At 44.1% G+C, this 19,534-nt stretch overlaps 1 protein-coding gene across 2 annotated transcripts in view; it reads right to left on the bottom strand.

Annotated features, from left to right (window-relative positions):
* Positions 1 to 288: 288 nt before the first annotated feature.
* UNC5B (unc-5 netrin receptor B) overlaps positions 289 to 19,534 on the bottom strand; it is a 174,371-nt gene continuing 155,125 nt past the window's right edge. For both annotated transcript variants that reach the window (XM_081189579.1, XM_081189580.1), the window contains 9 exons: positions 17,113 to 17,307; positions 16,154 to 16,543; positions 14,877 to 14,964; positions 13,427 to 13,595; positions 11,875 to 12,108; positions 7,367 to 7,516; positions 6,298 to 6,462; positions 5,168 to 5,346; positions 289 to 3,055 (listed from right to left, as the gene is read on the bottom strand). In XM_081189579.1, the coding sequence (XP_081045705.1) occupies positions 2,890 to 3,055; positions 5,168 to 5,346; positions 6,298 to 6,462; positions 7,367 to 7,516; positions 11,875 to 12,108; positions 13,427 to 13,595; positions 14,877 to 14,964; positions 16,154 to 16,543; positions 17,113 to 17,307 (1,736 nt within the window). In that variant the 3' untranslated portion in view covers positions 289 to 2,889. The remainder of the gene's footprint in view (positions 3,056 to 5,167; positions 5,347 to 6,297; positions 6,463 to 7,366; positions 7,517 to 11,874; positions 12,109 to 13,426; positions 13,596 to 14,876; positions 14,965 to 16,153; positions 16,544 to 17,112; positions 17,308 to 19,534) is intronic.

The following is a 19,534-nucleotide window of genomic DNA, read 5'->3' as shown; positions in this document are numbered from 1 at the left end:
TTTACTTCTCTTCTAATAGAACGCCTGCGATATAGAGAAAAAGGTAAGGCACTGCAAAGCATTACCGAAAGAAACAAAAATTATCACAACGCCACCCATTATTAGCTTTGAGTCCTTGTGGAATTCTGTAGCTAAACTGTCTGGAATGAGAGTCACCTATAACAAGCTCAGAGATTCCAAATCTCTCTCCCTCCCTCCCCCCCTCTCTCTCACACAAACACACATGGGTGGGCTAACCACATACATTATTCCAACATGATAATATGACACTGTGGCTTCTAATCTAGGAACAAAAGAGAAAAGTGTGAAGAATTTAAAACTCAAGTGGCCTGGTGTGCACGTCACATCAAACTATAGTTAAAATAAACTATGGTTTAATGTAAATGAGTCAAAGTGTTCTCATGCTGCTGAAATTGCTGGCACTTTGCTCTTCTTCTCTGCCAGCAAGCCAACCACTGTCTGGCTTGTCATATCATCCAAACCTGGGACCACGGTTTGTTTTCCTCCTAGCAAATCACAGGCAGAAACCAAGATTTGTTCTTGGTGTACCTCTTGTGGCTTGTTTGGGGGCAAGCAAACCATTATCCTGGGTTCCTATGTCAAAATTCAGACTGTGGCTTGTTTCTTGGCTGTGTGGTAGTAGAAACAGCAGTGGTAGAACCAAGTGCCCACAATTTTAGCAGTGTAGGCTTGTTCACATTTAACTACGGCTGAATGTGGCATGCAAACCAGGTCTTTGAGATACTCCTGTGTAGCGGCTGAAACAATTTTCTCAGATTTTTTTTTAATGTCACTCGAAACACAGCTCAAAACAACACTGGTGGGAAGTTTCTGCTCCTCCAGTTTGAACCGTCACCATTAACATTTCTTATTCCTCTCAAAGAACTACATATTAGGGGTATCTTTATTCAGTCCTGGATCCTGTCCTGGTACTATCACTCAAAAACAGTGGGACTTTTGCTCATGGTTTCAAAAATTCAAAATGGATGTGATGCAGACACTTGCGGATAACTTTACCCACGAGTGGAAGCGGTAGCACACATTCATCTCACCTAGCAGGTGTCATCTGCTTGATGCCTATTCAGACACTGCAGGGAAGTTAGTACTACCTTAAACAGATACTATCTTTCCTACGAAGAAACCTGGAAATAAAGTGCCTCCTATTAGGAACAGGTCTCAGGATGAGGCTCAGAGTGCACAAGTTGTCTGCGGCATGTTCTGGGGCATATGAGAACAATGGCTGACATTCCCCAAGAAAGTGCCCGTGCGCACTAAGAGCTGTTTGACAGTGGAGCGGACTCCCTTGAAAGATGGTGGACTCTCCTTTCTTGGAGGTTATTAAGCAGATATTGGATGGATATCCATCACGAATGCTTTAGTTGAGATTCCTGCACTGCAGGCTAGATAACCCTTGGGGTCCCAACTCTACGATTCTATGATTCTATAATTTCATGACCTGGGTATGGCATTATGTGGTGGAATCCCACCAAAAATTAGTGACAGATTGGACACACCCTTGATTGCTAAGCCTTCACCATCTCAGTTGGGATTTATGAACTCCAGCTTCCTGGGCTGCATAGCATAGCAAGAGTCCTTGTCTCAACCCAACCCCCCCCCCCTTGGCCAAAAGTCATTCTGACCACAAGAAAACCTTTTACACATTCCTCAATGGAGCTATCTTGATTCTGGCCTGAGACTTGTTCCTGTACTAACTGGACTTCGTTCTACTGGAATGGCCCACATACAAGGACAAGTAGGTTATGCAAAGCAAGAGTGGCTCCAAACACAACTGAGACAAGACCAGGAGCAAATACAAGTAGATATTTGGTCAGGCATATCTGGGCACTTCACCAGATTCTGAGGTGGGCCAGAAAGAGTGTGAGGGGTTTGTATTGGTCTGTCAAGAAAGCTCCCCAAGAAATTTCTCTCAGCTTCTTTTCCAGAAACAGGTTAGTTCTCCTGTGAGTGAATTTTCAGACTTATTCCCATTCATTCTGCTATAGTCAGAGAAAGAGATGCAAGCAAAATGTTAAAGAGAAGAAAAAGTTTTCCCTTTAAGACACATATGAGGCTCAGGTCAAATCATCAATCCTACCTGATCAAATTTCATAGGTTACCACATTAATTGATATTGTTTAATTTTCACTAAAACATCATTGCGTTTTCTCTCTCCCTCTCCCTTTCTCTGAGTGTCATGATACTCTTGCTCTCACATACATGAAAGATTCTTATTGAATTTTTAAAAAGGATGCATCCAAAGATCTGGATAATAAATTACTTGCGTTTCCTAAGAAACTGTTTTCCTTTTTTTTCCTTTTCCATTTTTTAAATGTGTCTTAAAGCTGTTTGAAGCTTTTGACAGGAGTAAGCAGTCTTTTCTAGATTGTACTCGACTCTTCAAAGCATAAATTGCCAGCAAAGAAGAAATAAAGGGAGAACAAGGCAGGGAATGGGAAGAGGACAGGAAAAGAAAAACAAAACAAAACAACCCCAACCCAGATTCTTAGCAGCCCTCAGAAGCCACACGAGGCAGCAGAAGCTGAGGAGACCACAACTGCCACAGGCTGCGGTCACGGAGAGCAATGATACATTGCTTTTGTGCCCCGGTTCAAAGGCTTTGAGGAGAAGGAGGAAAGGAGTCTTTAACACTTGGATTGCTTGTAAACTGCGCAATATGGATCTCTAAGGCTGATTGTGATTTGAGGAGGGAGGAGTGCGAGAAGGGAGAAGGAACCCCATTCCAATCTCTTCAGAGTTACGCTACAGTTCTGCTTCTTCCTTGCAGCCCTTTCTCCATCAGTTCCCAAAAGGGCTGCTCCCGCCATTTTCTCTCCCTCTCTCACTCCACCTTCCGCTCGGCCATTGCCAGAAGTCTTCTCGAGAGCTGCATCAGCAGTCCCCCTCTGTTGCCATGACAACCAGCATCTCGCTCTTGCCCATCTCTTCCAAGGCACTGGCCAGTGTATTAAGATCCCCATCATCTTGGTGCTGGGCTTCCCATAAGTCCAGGATGACTCCTGTTGGGCTGGCTTTGGTGGCAAAGAAATTCAGATACCTGCGCAGGAAAGAAAACAAATGAGAGAGGGAAAGAGATGGTTGGCGTCAGTGTTTTCCCATTAGATCTCTGTGATATCACGGGGCTCATAATAAAACTTCTTGATGTATTCCCACACGTGAGTTTACAGATCCCATGAAAGCACATAAGGCAGGGATGTTGGGATTCCCATTAGCTCCAGCCAGCAGTCCATCAGCATCTAGAGAGCCACAGGTCCCCATCCCTGAACTAAGGGCTAGGCCTTTAGTGATGACTGCGTATGACCAGTGGAGGGACGACGACACAAATTCAGAACAGGACTTGAGGGGGAAACAGAGATGAAGTGCTTGATTTTGGTGAAGCAGCTCCTACCAAGTCTAAAGCATAACACGTAAACTCACACTTTTAAAAAGCTGTTTGGAGCAAGGTAGAGCACGGCATGATTGTCATTCACCTGAGGACACTGGCCAGAACACTGCTGAAGGAGGGATATTATGTACTTCTTTCTGAGTGGATAGCTCAGTTGGTAGAGGATGAGACTCTTAGTCTCAGGGTTGTGGATTCAAGCCTCATGTTGGAGGGGGGAAAATCCTGCAGTGCAGGTTGTGATCCCTCCCAACTCTATGATCTGTGATTCTAAAATTAGGCACAACACTTTTTTAAATAAAAAGAAAAGACAAACCTTTAGAGGAGCCTGGAATATACACGAGGAAACCAGGGGTCAGCAGGGTGGGGAAAAATAGATCTGCTACAAATTTTTACTGACATAGAGGAGCCCAGGGTTTCTGCTGACCTAGTTTCTTTGACCTTCTCTGTGATGGTACCCCAAGGGCCCCCGATATCTTTAAACCAAGGCCAATGACACTGACAAAGGCTCCACAGGAAAGCCGCTCAGCAAATGAAGGCCGCTGCTTTAACAGAAAATGGATTCTCTAAGTTGCAACAGTATGGAACTTACTGCTCATAGTGACCAGGGTGAAGCCAAGTGCCCTACCTAGGCTACATGGTATAGAAGCCCTTGGCTTGGCAGCGGCTTCCCAGCTCCTACATCTTATTCTGGGGAACCTCCAACTGGCACCCTTTTCACTGTTTGAATGAAATATACATCCGTGACAATGTTTCAGCAACTGCTTAGAACACCAGCAGACACCAGTCATTCAGGGAACTGGCAAGGCACCCAACTGTTTGGGCACATAGCAAGTTCTATTTTATTTTATTTCTGCTCTGAGCACCTGGGCCTGAAGACAAATGAGTGAATCAACCTGGGTGGCTTTCCTAAGAGAGTGGCTGGGCTCTGCCTCCCCAGCAATGTTTCTGAATACCAGTTGCTGGAAACCACAGCAGGGGAGAGCTGCTCCTGTGATTGCAGTTTTCTTTCAGGCATCTGGTTGGCCACTGTGAGAACAGGATGCTAGATGGGCCATTGGCTAGCGGGCCCTTCTTATGTTCTTCTATCCTGCCTGCTGGAAAACTCTTCTATATTTTTAGTAAAAGGTACCCCTGACCATTAGGTCCAGTTGCGGACGACTCTGGGTTTGCGTGCTCATCTTGCTCTATAGGCCGAGGGGGCGGGGTTTGTACGTAGACAGCTTCCGGGTCATGTGGCCAGGATGACTAAGCCACTTCTGGTGAACCAGAGCAATGCACGGAAATGCTGTTTATCTTCCTGCCAGAGCGGTACCTATTTATCTACTTGCACTTTGACGTGCTTTCGAACTGCTAGGTGGGCAGGAGCAGGGACCGAACAACGGGAGCTCACCCCGTCGCGGGGATTCGAACCACCGACCTTCTGACTGGCAAACCCTAGGCTCTGTGGTTTAGACCACAGAGCCGCCCGCATCCCCTATATTTTTAGGAGGGCAGTAAAAATGTTCCCCTTCTTACAGATATTCAATACAGGGAGCATTTGGCTGATAGTTAATGTTTAATGTTATTTATGTTTGCTGTTTTATGAGGTTTTCCCTCTCTCTTCTAATGTATTGCACTATTCATTGTCTTGAGCAAGGATTTTGATCCAAGAGGCAGCCCACAGACATCAGAATAAAGAATTAAATAAGTGCAAGCAAGCAGCTCCTTTGGCTCTTGTGTTTCCTGCAAGGATGGCTGACGGCAAAGCGCTGAAACAAAACCCACCGGTCCATGGAAAGTTTCTGAGCAAGGAGCCGCCAGTCGTTTCCTCTGGAGTTGGGGGCATCAAGGCTGTTGCAGATTTTCTGTCGTATCGACAGAGGGATCTTGAAGGCATACGGCCCCAGCTGAGTCGTCAGGGCACTGCCAGGATAGGAACGCAAGGCATCAAAGGAGTTGGAGTTCTGGAAAACAAAAAAGGGCGTATGCTCACTGGCATCTGTTAGATTTAGAGGCAATTTTTTTTTTTACTAATTAAGCAAATAAGTTATAAGCTGCCTTTTAGGGCCCAATTCCCCTCCTCAATGTGTTGTAACAAAATGGCAAATATACAACATACAGATAATTAGGCAACCCGGCATGCATGGATGGTCAGAAATAGAAACAATGCGAAAGAGAAGGGTAAATATCATGCCTTTAAAATATGTATCATTGACTTGCATAGTGGCATCACATTCTTCTGCTTCACTGAACCCAGAGAAAAATCACCTTTCGGATATCAACATGCTTGCTTGAACAATAGCGGGTATTGGAGGGTCAGAGCATGTAACCAGGACAGAAGAATTAGGTTGTTTGCAGACTGTTGTTATTTTGTGGCTGGGATTCAGTGGCAAAATCACACTGTGCAATTAAAATAGTATCGGCAGTCTTGTTCTCTTGTGCAAAAGACCCCCTCCCCACAACTGAACTTTCTGTAGTAAGGGAAGTGATGGGAAAATTGAATAACGACTGCTTGATGCAAGACTGTATAACCTCCCTGCAAACAAATCGAAATGAATGTTCCATAAGCAGCGGATGCCATATGGCTTCCTCACAAGTGGAAGGAAGGTTGCATTTTCCTGGGTAGGAAACTTAAAATGTGTGAGATAATAGGTTCTGCTCTACATATTCCTGCAGACTACAGTGCCACATCCATGTCAGAGAAAGCAGGCAAGAAGAATGTGGCCTTCTTTAGCAAGTTCTAGGAGTGAGCAATGGCTCACAATGTGTGTCAGGGAAGATTTTGCCAGTTAATTCTAGCCAATAGCTCAGAGAGGCCACTGGGATTCCTGTTAAATTTTATTCTGCTCCACTTGTCTTCTACCAACCAACCACACAGCCTGCTTGCTTCTGCAGCCTGGATCCCCTTGGCTCACCTCTCCAAGGGTAATGTGCAGCTGAAATATCTGCCCTTCTCCTTCCACTTGCCGGACACAAATCTTGCAGGTAAGTTCTGTGGAAGCTGGGCTGTGTCTCTCCAGAGTGAAGGTGCAGTGAAGTGCCCGCTGGCTGCCACTCCAGATATGATAGAAGGGGATTTCCTGCAGCAAATAGTAATAACAATAAATTATTAATAAATAATAATAATAATAATGACATGTCAGCACACTGGGATGCCATCACACTGGAAATGTGCCAGTTGGTCACTGTGGCAATGGAACAAGTCACACAACCAGAACAGGTCTGCATGCCTTTTGGTCCTTCAAGTGAAACGCAGCCCACCAGCCAGCTCCTCAACAAAGCACTGATGCATCAACAAACCAGTTCCAGGCTGGTGGGGAGAAAATGGATTAAGGCGCTCCTGGTGGGCTGTATTTGTTTGGCTCGATGGTTCTTAAGTTACAGCCTTCAAGTCCTGCTTGTGGGTTTCATGGAAGCATGACTTTTGGTCCGGCACAGCAGGAGTCTTCCTATTCTCTTAAGATATTCAGGCCTGTTCTGGAAAGCATTGTTGCTTAGTTACAATGATGTGTGTGTGTTTATGCAAAGAGGTCTGGCTGAGATGTTTGTGTTTGTGTGTGTTTGTGTGGAAGGCACTGTGGTCCATAGGTGCTATTCATATCTTTTGTAGGACTCCTAAGCACAGTGCACCCAGGGATGGGCCTATTTAGGGTCTTCCATTCATAGGATAATTTGGGTCTCACACCTGCGTGAGTTGGGTACCACAGGAGACTGGAGAAATGAAAGGACGCCCAACCTTCTGGTGGAAATCATGAAGTAAGGATGTGGGAGACGACAGAGCAGTCACAAAGTCTTTCTAAGGTATATGAAATGTATCTTCCCCAAAAGCCAGTGACATAATTCTCTTGTGGTACCATTTCACCAAGGATAAATCTGCAGATGAAATATTCTGGAAGAGAACAGTGATGAACAAAAGCAGTTTTGCTGGTGGTCTCATCGAGGCACTCCCTCTGTTGCTGGTATGCTGGCAACCCAGCCACTCACCTGGTACTTGGCCAGGAGTTTGCTCCTCCAAAGTGAATGAGGGATATCATGGATGGAGAGGCGCAAGTTGTGATAACTGTCCTTAAACAGCAGGGGCTTGGGCTCTTCCAACAGGTAGCCACCAAGAGTCCTTTCTAATTCAAGTACTTCCTGTGAGACAAGAGGGGAGGGGAGGAGAGGAAGGACAGACGTGAGGCCCAAGGACAAATGATGGCAATTTAACCAGTGAGCATCTCCTATGCTCCCAGATTGTCATATGCTGCCAGATGGGGCACTGATAAGTCTCTATTTTGCACAGCAGCTCCTGAAGCAGAATTGCTCCTGGTCAGACACTGTATCTCTTCCTTTATCACATTTACCTTTACCACCATCACTGCCACCAGGGCTGCTTGACATGAAGGGGAGAAAATATCACAGGCACTTTAAGCTGCAATAATAAATAGCACAGGCAACTCATTCTGAAAGGAAGTGACTAGGTTCTCTATGTTTCCAGGCTGCTTGCTGGTGGTGGCTCAAGCACTGGATTCCCTGACACTCATAGGTCTAATGCAGTTTACTGGTCATTTGTGGCACAACCCCAGATGTATCTTTCTGGCCATGGGAGCTGGACTTTGCCAGCATCTGGGCTTGGGTGCCTGGAAGCACCTCGTGCTTTCCTTGTGAACATCTCCTCTGCATCCTTCTAGACACTGTCAGTTGGAATTAGATGTAACATTGATTCAACCCAATGTACCGCTATTCCTTTGACTAGTGCCGTAACAGGTTGCGACTGATTGGTGCTATAATTCAAGCCAATCAACCAGAAAAAAAATCCCATCTGGAAACTCATACTCTTTTGACTTAAGTCATATACTCATCTCCGTTTTGGCATTCCAGTATTTCCCCCCTGTATAGTTTTCTGCAGCAATCCAGTAGTTCAGCAGACAAACCAGCTCAACAATCCTTTCAGCCCTCACAATGACAACTTGGGGGGAAACAGCAACCCTCTACTTCCTGACAATAAACATGACAATGTGAGAAGCAGAAACGCAGAGTCTTCTTCCCTATGATTCACTGGTCATATCCTAAATCAAAACCTCAAAAAGCTGATTTCTAGAGTCCTCTTCTGGCTCTTTCAGTGTATGAAGAGAAGCTAGACACCAACCATGACATCAAGGTTAAAAACACACAATGCGGCAAGATCGGAAACACCAGCTTGATCACTGGAACTAATCACTCTTGTAGGATGAGGGCAGATGGAGATTTATACTTCATTAAGAATGATGGGTCGCTTTCATTAGTCATGCAAAACAGCGCTACTATTATTGATAGGCTTTGGAAATAACCTGAAAAATAGATATTTTTCAGATTGAGAGCAAGCAGGCAGTTTTCCAGTGGGTCTTTAATCCCTCATATTTTAACTCTGATTGCAAGACAAGCCTTCATATGAAAAATAATGGGTAAGCCTCTAAGGCCTGTAGAATTTCTGACCCACTGTCAGAGCCAGGCAATGCCACGCCTGAACCCAGAGATGCTGTCCTGATGAGCAAGTGAAGGCCAAAGGCCCAGACCCTAGTACCTACAGGCTTTGTACTGCCTGCCAATCTGCAGGCTTTGTACTGCCTGCCAATCATAATGGGGAGCGTGAGCATATTGCACACCCCTGTCTGCTTGTGTGGGTGAGGAGGGCTCTGAATGTGCACAGCATGCTAACATGAAGGCTTCCTTGGAAATAAGCCCCACTGTGTTCAGTGTCTAAGACTGCAGAGAGATCATTTGCCATAGCAGCAATTGTAGGGGGCGGGGGGAAGCCCTTGTGTTTTATCTTCAAAACAGGGCATAGAACAGTCTCCTTCAGACACCCTTCCTTTCCCTCCAGGGACCTCCATTTAAAGCAAGGAGGCTGGTCTCTGAGGAATGGGTTAAGGGAACCTATTACTGAAACCAAACTGCAGGTCATTTTTCATGGCATTGCATCAGGCAGTTTTGCTCCCCAGAGCAACCCTTTTCCAAGTTGCATCGCACACTCCTTTGACTACCAGCATGGCCATTTTGGGCAGCAGCAGTCCAAAGTAACAACAAATGGGGAAGTCGGACAAGTAGTGGTGAACATGCAACTTCTGTGCAGTTTTTCCTACCCTCTCTGAGGTATGGCCCCAGGCATAGTCCCAGAGCAGGAAAACAAAGAGGCTGACATTTCCGTTAGCTGAAGTTTTATTCCTAGACACTTAAGAGGTGCAGATTCCAAAAAGGTAGGTCATGTTAGGTCTGGTTCCTCAATGCCCTAGTGATGACTTGAATGCAAGGATGATACTATAGTACCAAAGCAAAGAATTTTCACACCACCTCAAACGCAACGCTTCTGAGTGGAGACAGTTCACATGTTCAGTTGCATGTCCCCAAGTGTATAGTCAGCGTAGAGAAATCAAATGAATAAGGCTTTAGTCTGCTGCAGCAAAGAATTCCAACAGAGAATTAAAGATGAGCACACTTTTATTGTGAATTTAGTTTAATGTCTATGACAGCTTTTTTAAAGGTACTGTAGGATGTTCAGAGGAAATCTAGGTGTAAAATATAAAATAGGAAACTGCTGTATATGAATCAAACAACTGATTTAATCTAGCTCAGTACTGTATGCCCTGACTAACAGCAAATCTCTAAGGTTTCAGAGAGTTCTCTCTCCAAGCTCTGCCTGGAGACATCTGGGACCTTATGCTCGAAAAGCATGCACCTACCATTGAGCTACGGCTACTACCATCATTCCAGGGAATTTCAAGAAACAAGGGTGGTTCAGACGTGTATGTATATCACTCAATGGCTTGCAGATGGATGCCTTAACAGCCCTCAGTGAAAAATACTGCTCTCAAAGAGCTATGGAAGCCTGGTCTACAATAGTTATTTGGTGATGGCTATTTCACACATAGGGACACGGGTGGCGCTGTGGGTAAAACCTCAGTGCCTAGGACTTGCCAATCGTATGGTCAGCGGTTCAAATCCCCGCGGCGGGGTGAGCTCCCGTCTTTCGGTCCCAGCTCCTGCTCACCTAGCAGTTCGAAAGCACCCCAAGTGCAAGTAGATAAATAGGTACCATTTTATAGCGGGAAGGTAAAAGGCGTTTCCGTGCGCAGCATTGGTGTCGGTTCGCCAGAGCAGCTTCGTCACGCTGGCCATGTGACCTGGAAGTGTCTTCGGACAGCGCTGGCTCCCGGCCTCTTAAGCGAGATGAGCACGCAACCCCAGAGTCAGACACGACTGGCCCGTACGGGCAGGGGTACCTTTACCTTTACCTTTACTATTTCACTTATGCAAGGTGCCACTTAATTGCATTACTGTCATCGAGTGGTGATTTCACCCTTAGACGTGCCAAAGGAGAAAAGTGCTTCTAGGAACCCTTTGTTGTTGACAACTCTGGAGCATACTAGAAACATGATGGGTGTAGCCAGGGCAACTGATGCTTAATTGGCCACGGATCACCTTGTCTTTGCTGACTATAAAAAAATGGTGCTGATTGCATCGCTGCCTCATGTCTGACCCTCAAGTAGCCTATTCCTGTGACTGGAGTAGGTTGTAAATGGTTTTAATTTCTGAAAATTAAATTGTAGTAATCTACCCTGGGACCTGCTGGTGAATGGCAGGTAGTAAATTTAGCAGAGGTAATAATAATAATAATAATAATAATAATAATAATAATAATAATAATAATAATAATACAAAAAACATGATTATTATTTTTTAGTAAGTCTATGCCAAAGTCTCAGCTAAAGTGGAGTGATCACTGTGAATGTTAGGATGAGTGAATCAACATTCAGTGTCATGAAGGAAAACGGCGGAGAGATTTTCTTATTGGGGCCGCGGAGTGCAATCTAAAGAGTAGGGCCGGGGGAAAAAGTCAGATGCAGTTTGCATTCAAACCTATCAAATTTGCACCTCCCAAAATAACATGTGAACTGAAATGCAGGCTTTCTTCAAGATTTCCACTTAAACGAGTTCTGTGCTGCACTTCTCCAACCAAACGATGTTTACAAAAATGTGCATGTTAAGAGAAAGCATGCATAAAAACGAACATATTAATAAAAATTGGCATACAAAGATGCATTACATTAGGGGAAATGGCTTCCAAAAAAAAAGTATATATAAAAATGTGCTTATAAGGAGAAATTCACACTGCTAGAGAAATGTGGAGAACTGAATTTAAGATTGGTAAAATTGATTTATTTATGAAATTTCTGTGCTGCCCTTTGTCTGAGGATCACAGGGCAGTTTACCATTCAAATAAATAAAACTGAAATGAGAAACTGAGAGAACTGAAATGGACATATTCCATTTCAACCCTACAAGAATCCTGCCGAATTTTTAAGTTAGCTTCCAAATAGCTACTGGGATCACAGAGACTGTTCAGAATGGAAAGTTTTCCCATCAGGAAAAAAAAATTATCTGCCTAATGATTGGTTTAATTAAGTAGCCAGAAAGGAGGAGGAGTGCAAGTCAAGTGCAAAGAAATGCAAGAGGGGCAAACTGAGCAATGTTACCTTCAGGGCATCCGGTGTGTCTTCCAGGCAGTATACTTTGACATTGTATTCCAGCGAAGTACAAAGGGTGGGGGCAAAGATGGCGAGCTGGAGTCTCTTGATGGCCGACCGGGAGTAGGACTCTCCCACGAGGACGTATGTCCCAAGCTGGTCCAGCAGAACATGGCAGCACTTAGGTTCCAACTGGCAGTAGCAGGGCGTGTTTAAAGTCTCTTCATCCAGAGTTACAACTTCCTAAAGGAGAAGAAAGGGGTGGGCAGAGCAAAAAACAGAAATAAATTTCTTCCTGGTGCCTACTTCCATTGGCTGGAGGCCAGTTGGTTAGCATGTCAGATTTTTATTGTCTGTATTCAATGTCCATTACAACGTAACTCAGAAAAACAAAAACTATCCAAGAGTAAGTTAAACAAAAAAATTTCAGAAATACAAGTTGTCAAAATTTTAAATAGTAAAGGTGCCCAAATCATTTATATAAAAAAGAAAGAAATCCCATTGGGTAGTTAACACTGTTTTGGGTCAAAAGACAGTGACTTTCTTGCTGCTGGTGCACATGAACCAAGCTGAAATTATTATTCAATAGATTTCTCTCCCTGTTTACTAGCACCAGGGTTGAGGGTGCTCTGTTTAACAAGAAGAAAAACTACACTATGGTCACCTAAATTCTGCAATTCAAGGAAACTGAATCCTGCAGCTTGCATAAACTATGCCATTAAGCAAGATTGTTTATGGCTCTTTGGTTTTTTCTCTCTCCTCAATCTGTTCTGCAACGTTATTATTTAACATTTTCTGAAATCATTTTGCCCAATTTATTCTGCTATTGTCACTCATGGCAAGGAGGCGAAGAGTTACATAGGGCACTAAAGTCGTGCTCTCTTGACGACTGGAAATCTATTGCTCATGTGAGTTCATCAGGCCCTTTCCCCATATTTTCAAGTATATCTTCCCAACCATAAGGGTTAACATTTATTTTTATTTTTTTGTGTGAAAGCTGTGATTCGAAGCTAGTTGAATTCTGTGGCTGGTACAACATTCCAGGCTGCAGCTTTTCAGCAGAACTGCCACCACATACGCACAACCCTGATTTATAATACTTCCAGGAGGGCAGCAATGCAATACCTGCAAGGTCTCACCTGCCTTGCATAAATCTGGTGCTGCACTGGCATATATTAGCTTTTTATTGACTTTAAAAATGCTGCTATCCTGACTTTTCACTTCTGCGTTGTAAACTTCCTAGATCTCATGATTCTAGCAATACGTGTTTAAAAGGGGTTCTCTATCATGCAATTTTTTAAAGGGAAAGTTCATCATTTTGAGCAATGGGGTTTCTTATCAGCAGAGATTGATTGATTGATAGGAGATGTTACAGAATTGTGGGGGAGGGAGGGGTGGACAAGAAAAAACAACAACAGAAACCTATCTCCTTACCTTAAAATGCTTTATAACTGATAAATAACCATACATTTTTAAGTAACTGGCTTGACCCACAGATTGCATGCGGTGCCTTCACCAATGGAACAGCTGATTCCGTTCCCAAATCATTATGATGTCTTACCTCCCAGTTTCCTTGGTGGGACTGGGTTTTCAGTTGCAGCATCCAGTCTGGGGAACTGACTTCTGCGCAGTGGGGGATGGTGAGGATGACAGGGCGGCATAAGAGCAGCCCGGTGGGGCCACAGGTCACCATGGGGCTCAGCACTGTCTGCGTACCTTCGGATGGAAAGCTAGAGAGGGCAAGGAGAAGAAAGCTAAGTTGTCTCCAGTGACACAAAGGAAGTCAAAGAACTGGGCTGTGGCATCTGTTATCTGTGCCTCAGAGGAAATGGATGGCTTGAATGAAATGGGGAATGGCTTGAATCTAACCTGACAAGAGCAATATTTGCTGAATAAAGCCCCTGAATGCAGTCTGGCTAAATATTAAATTAGTTAGAATTATCCACTTGCCACAATCTCCCCTCCCTTTAACTTCAATAGGGTTTTAAGCAACTGAATGGTGTCCTGGATTGCTGTCTTGACTTAAAGAATAAATACTAGGAATATTTGGTGTTATGTTGGCGGGGATGCCAGAAAACTGGGACTTATGGTTCACATGTGGTGGGGGTGTTTAAGGAGATAACAGAAATCACTCAGTTGAAGCTGATCGAAAGTCCAGTGGTAGCATTATTATCAATTTACGATGTGGTGGAAGGTTCACAGGCTATGAAGGACTTGCTCACAAATTTATTGACAGCTGCGCAAGTTATTATAGCTAGGAAGTGGAAGGGGCAAGGTGAACATAAAATGGAAGAATGGCATAAAGAGGTGTGGGATACACTATTAATGATAAATTAACATGTGCTATTAAGGTAAGATGGGGAATGTGCAGTAGAAATGATTTTGAGGAGAGGGTATTTGTAGAATTTGTACTGTTAAAACGGAAAGGGGCCAAACCATCGCAAGAGGTGTTAAAATTTTGGGAGGTTAGATAGTTACAATGGAATGGTCTCGGGGTTGGGTGCACATTTTTATTCTTATTTATTTATTTTTATTACTTTGTCAAAATAAAAAAAATAAAAAAGAAGAAATACTAATGGTAAGTTGAGTGCGGGCAGAAGAGAAAATTAAAGGCCTTGGCTAAGATCCAAAGTAATACGCCCAAGGTGGATTTGGGTTGGATCCTGACTTACAGCAGAATCCTAACTGTGTCTACGTTGCTCTCTATGAAATCAATGAAATGCTTAAGTTGGTCATGACTATCATGACACAGTGACTTCAATCAGACGTTAAGTGCAATCAGTGGAGTCTGGATGCAAGTTTGTAATGTTTCTTGAACGAAACACAGTTTGCTGAAATCAAGGGGACTAACGAAAGCAGACTGTGGAATGAATGGGAGTGGGGTGGGGAGTGGGGAACATCTTACACTGGGCATGCTCAAGCCTTTGACCATGCCTAAAGTAGCTCTCCTGGATAACCTCTGATAATGCAGGCCAGATTGAAAAACTAAGCACGTTTTCTGCTTTACTTACAGGGTGTTTTCTGCTTTGTTGATCATCAGGTACATTTCGTAGAATTTCCCTTGAGGAATTGCTCCGTGTGGCACCAAGAGACTCACCCCTATGGACCAGAAAGGGGTGGTGGATGAGAAGAGAATGAATAAAGGGTTTTACTAGATTTAAAAATGATACAACCCTCAGCTCTGCAGTACATCTTCCCTTCTCTCTGATCTCTCTTTCCCCAAGTCAGTATATTAGGCCGCAGGCACAGAGCTAATGAGAAGATGCAGTGGACTCACACTGCATCACCAGCAACCCTCTGCAAAGCTCCCAAACAAGCTCATCACCTGGTATCTCACCCATTACCTCGAAAGCTGTGCCTAATTATTCAAAAAAGAAAAGATGGCATCTCTGGACATTGTTTTAGTAACTGTCAATACAGTATATCACTGTATTGGTGCCCATTATCTGTTTCTGCCCAGACGATACCTGGGGAAGGTGCCCCTCTCACCCACTCTGGTTTTATTTAGCACCAGAGCTAAACCAAGAAGCTGCTTCTAGCAGTGTGCATTATGCGTTCCTTTTCGCTCCCTCTGCAAGAAAACCTGTGGCAAAGGAAGAGATGAGCCATCCCACAGCAGATGAGGCCCATAGTCAGGGATCTTCCCCTTGTAATAATTTAAGATGATTGAAAATTCTCAACCATTGCACCCTGGAAGAACATCTAAGTGAACAGGAAGCCTCATTCCTGAACGACTGCTTAAGGTCAATAATAGCCTGGATGGGGGTGAATAACTTGAAACTCAATATAGGCAAAGATGGAGATGCTTGTGGTATGTGGACTATTGATTGCAATAAATATCTCTGCTCTACATGGAATGACACAAACACCCTTACAGGAGCAGGTTCAGTGTTTAGAGGATACTAATGGACCTGGGCCTCTTTCTGGAATTCTAGGTGATGGCAATGCTTTTTACCAGTTGTGCCCCTTTCTAAAGTGGCATGAACAAGTGGAGAGGTGACAGAGTGTGGTGCTCTAGGACAGATTAATATCCCTTTAAAGTTCTCCACTCACCAGTGAGAGGGAGAAACCTGGAAGAGACGGTCACAACTAGCGAGTACCTAGGATCTCAGCTGGGTTCCGAGACCTCCCTGGAGCAAGGTGTCAGCTCAGAGCTCTCCAAGGTGCTGCAACCCCAGCTTGACCTAATACAGACTATGTTTAGGTCAGCCTACCCATAACCTCTTGGTTCAATAGACTCTCAGATAAAGTCAGGACAGTAGAAATTTCCCTTCATGCTGACATTTACCTGTGCCAGGGATGGTGAGCCTTCCTCCCAGGCAGCCGAACGTCCCAGTGGCACTGTTCCCAGGCTCCCGAGGCAGAGTCAAGAGCTGCTGAGAGCCCATGGTCTTGTTCCTTAGGTTCATGAAGTGATTATCCCTGAGGTTCTCCCCTGGGAAGGTGCCTGAGGGCATGACTCCCAGCAGGTCTGTCCCCTCATGCATCCCAGGTGAGGATGATGTTGTGGAGGAATTGTACACTTTGATCTTGAGGTTAGGGAGCGGGTCAAGCAAGGGAGAGTTGGTCATGGGGATCTTGTCAGAGGAATCTTGCAAGGCATACATGGGGCCGCGGTACACGCCGGCATTGGCTGTCAGGTCAGGCTGCATTGAAGGGTGCAGCAATTGGGGGGTGTCTGCAAAAGAGAAGGTGGAAAATGCTTAATGGTATGTTTCTCATTGAAGGAAATAGACACAGACAGCACGGCTACTCCTTGAAAGCTTTCCTGAATGGTTAAAAACAAACTTTAACATACACCAGAAAACATGCAGGGAGATTTTATTCCAAAGCGTAGGCCTCCACTTGCAATCTGAACGGCTTACAGTTCTACCACCTCCTCCTGTTGGATAATGTGTCAGATTTTGACAAATGTCTGCAGGCTAGCTGATGTAGCTTTCTTCTGAATTTAAGCCACTTTCTTCTATTTATTTATTTGAAACTTCTACAGTTTATTTCACACTTTCCATCTTGTTTAGTCTCACAAATGATTTAGTTAATTGAGAAAAAAGAAAGCACCCAGAGAGTTCCAGGCTAGCCAGGATTTGAACCCAGATTGCCCTGGACCAAGTCCACCCCTTTCTCCACAATGGGTTCTAGCGGCCTTCAGTTCAAATGCTTGGTTGTATCTGTTTTCTCCTTCTGCCTTGTGAGGTTCAAGGACGTACAAAAATGGATGTGAACCTTGTGAGTAAGCTGGGGTCTTACCATGTCTGGAGGTCTTGAAATTGACTGGGTGGAAGCCTCCTGTCAGAGCAGCGGAAGAGTCTGTTATGTCAGTGTCGAAGTCCCGGCAGCTACGCCTGTACACAACCACCCCGACAGCCATCAGGATAACAATGAACACAAAGATGGCAACCACAACACCAGCATACAAGGCCACGTCACCGGTAGCCTCCAGTACTAGAGGGAAGAGAGAGAAAGATTAAAACAGAAGTTGAAAAAAGAATTGCCACTTTCTGCTTGCTTCTTTATTTAAATGATGTTAGGATGCCTTTCAGAAATATTATCATGATGGGTACAACAAAGGCATGACTCTTCCATTCGGAATTCAAAACCAAAACGTTCTACCACATTTCCACCACCTATTCTGATTCCTCCCCCCTCTGTCTCAGGATTTTTGGAAAGGCAAGGAGGAAACAATAGAAAGTCCAGCTGAAGAGAACTTAGAAACAAAAGACAGAGATTGCCTTAATGTCTGAAGCCTTCTGGCCCTCAGGTTTTCCTTCAGTGAGACTAGTTAGGAAATGTTTGCTCGGGCAAGTCTTTGCTTTGAGGGACTTTTCATGCGACTGCCACTCAGGAATGTTATCTGTTAGTAGCATGTTCCCTACTGTCATTCTTTACAGCAAGGGTTGGACACACACACAAACCACCAAATGCCTTTCTCTTTAGGTTACGGAGATCCAAGCTGGAAGCTTGACTGATTTGTAAATGGAATACAACACTGGGACAAAAGTTATGATGACATCATAGAATTGTAAAGTTGGAAGGGACCCTGAGGGTCATCTAGCCCAACCTCCTGCAATGCAGGAAACTTTTGCCCAATGTGGGGCTCGAACCCACGGCACTGAGATTACGAGTCTCATGCTCTACCAACTGAGCTATACCAGCTACAATAACCACAAGTCCTTTTTTTTCTTTTTGAATTGCTGTGTTGGGCAAGTGGTGGGAAAATTGGGCTCCCTCCCAGACAAAGGCAAGCTTATTTTGGTGGTCTGGAGAGGAGAATATAGGTAGAAGCCAGAAGGAAAAAAAGGTTAACAGCAAAGAGGGAATGGCAGGAAGCAAGAGCCATGGGCTTGCAAAGCTATAATCTGCTGCTCAGGAAAGAAATTTAGAGAAATTTATGGTATCCAGAGTCAGGAGCCAATGAGGAGAATAATTTTTATTGCATTACTCCTTAGACCATACTAGCACAAAGCAAAACAGGAGCCCCTGAATTAGGATGGGGCAATGGGGGGGTGCAATAAGGTTTATGGATCTTTGACTCAGTGATATGGGAAATGATCACCAGCCACAAGGCTGCTGTTTCAAGATCAGCAAGCCTTAATAATAATAATAATAATAATAATAATAATAATAATAATAATAATTTTTATTTATACCCCGCCCTCCCCAGCCAAGGCCAGGCTCAGGGAGGCTATATTAATGCAATATTCTTAATGTACACCTGCCTATGCTTTAAATGACCTAGTCAGAAAACCTTGGACAACCTTGGCACAGTCGTGGACCCTTAATTAACATTGCCTCTGGAGCTATCTATTTATACATGACTCCTTGGTCTCCCTTGGTGCGCAGAAAAGAGGACCGTGATAAAAGTCATCTACCTTGAACTTTTATAAATGTGCACACGCCTGAGGAAAAAACACCAACACTGCCGCTCTATGAGACTGGATGCACAGAGATGATCAACCGAGTCAATCTCTCCTGTAGCTTCGTTTTGGTAGCAAACAGGTCCTAGATTGCTCTGGACAACAAGGGACCATCAGCTCCTGAGTGGCTGAGCTCGCAAATGATGTTTGCTGCCTAGTGCTTTCCCCCTGCCCCCAACCTCTACTAACTATGTTGAGTTTCATCTTTAAGATCTCCTTGGCTTTATAAAGTTTATTTATGTCAAAAATGCTGGGCCTTGGATTCAACACTTCCAAAGTTCTGCAGATCAATTTGTTCAAACATGCCCAGGAAGACCTTTTTTTTTGGCAGGGGGGGTTGGCCACATAAGACTATAGAAATAACTGAAGCCTCATCCCATCACTGCCTCCAAAAGAAATGCTGTATGGATTTGCTAATAAAAGAGCATGACTTTTTTTCTTTAACATGCAATGTTTAGCTTATTTTTTTAAAGTTGCTGCTTTGTTAACAGTGTTTTATAGATTGTAATTGTTCCACTAATGCTTTGTTAATTATTCTGTATGATTCATGTTGTATTTGTGATGTTCTATTCTGTTCTGTCATGTTACTGATTATTTGTAAGCCGCTTTGGGATTCATTTGAATGGAAAGAGGCATAGAAATATATTCAATCAAATCGAGAATTACTCCAGATATGCCAAGAGACTGGCATTTACAATGATCTCCTCCCTCCCCCCCTGTCTTTGATTTAACTGTTTCCCTCTTCTCCAAGCTCC

Source organism: Podarcis bocagei, assembly GCF_964188305.1.
Source record: "Podarcis bocagei genome assembly, chromosome: 4".
NCBI classification, from domain to species: Eukaryota; Metazoa; Chordata; class Lepidosauria; order Squamata; family Lacertidae; genus Podarcis; species Podarcis bocagei.
The sequence above is the reverse complement of the archived record's forward strand: the minus strand, read 5'-3'. Positions and strand labels throughout refer to the sequence as shown.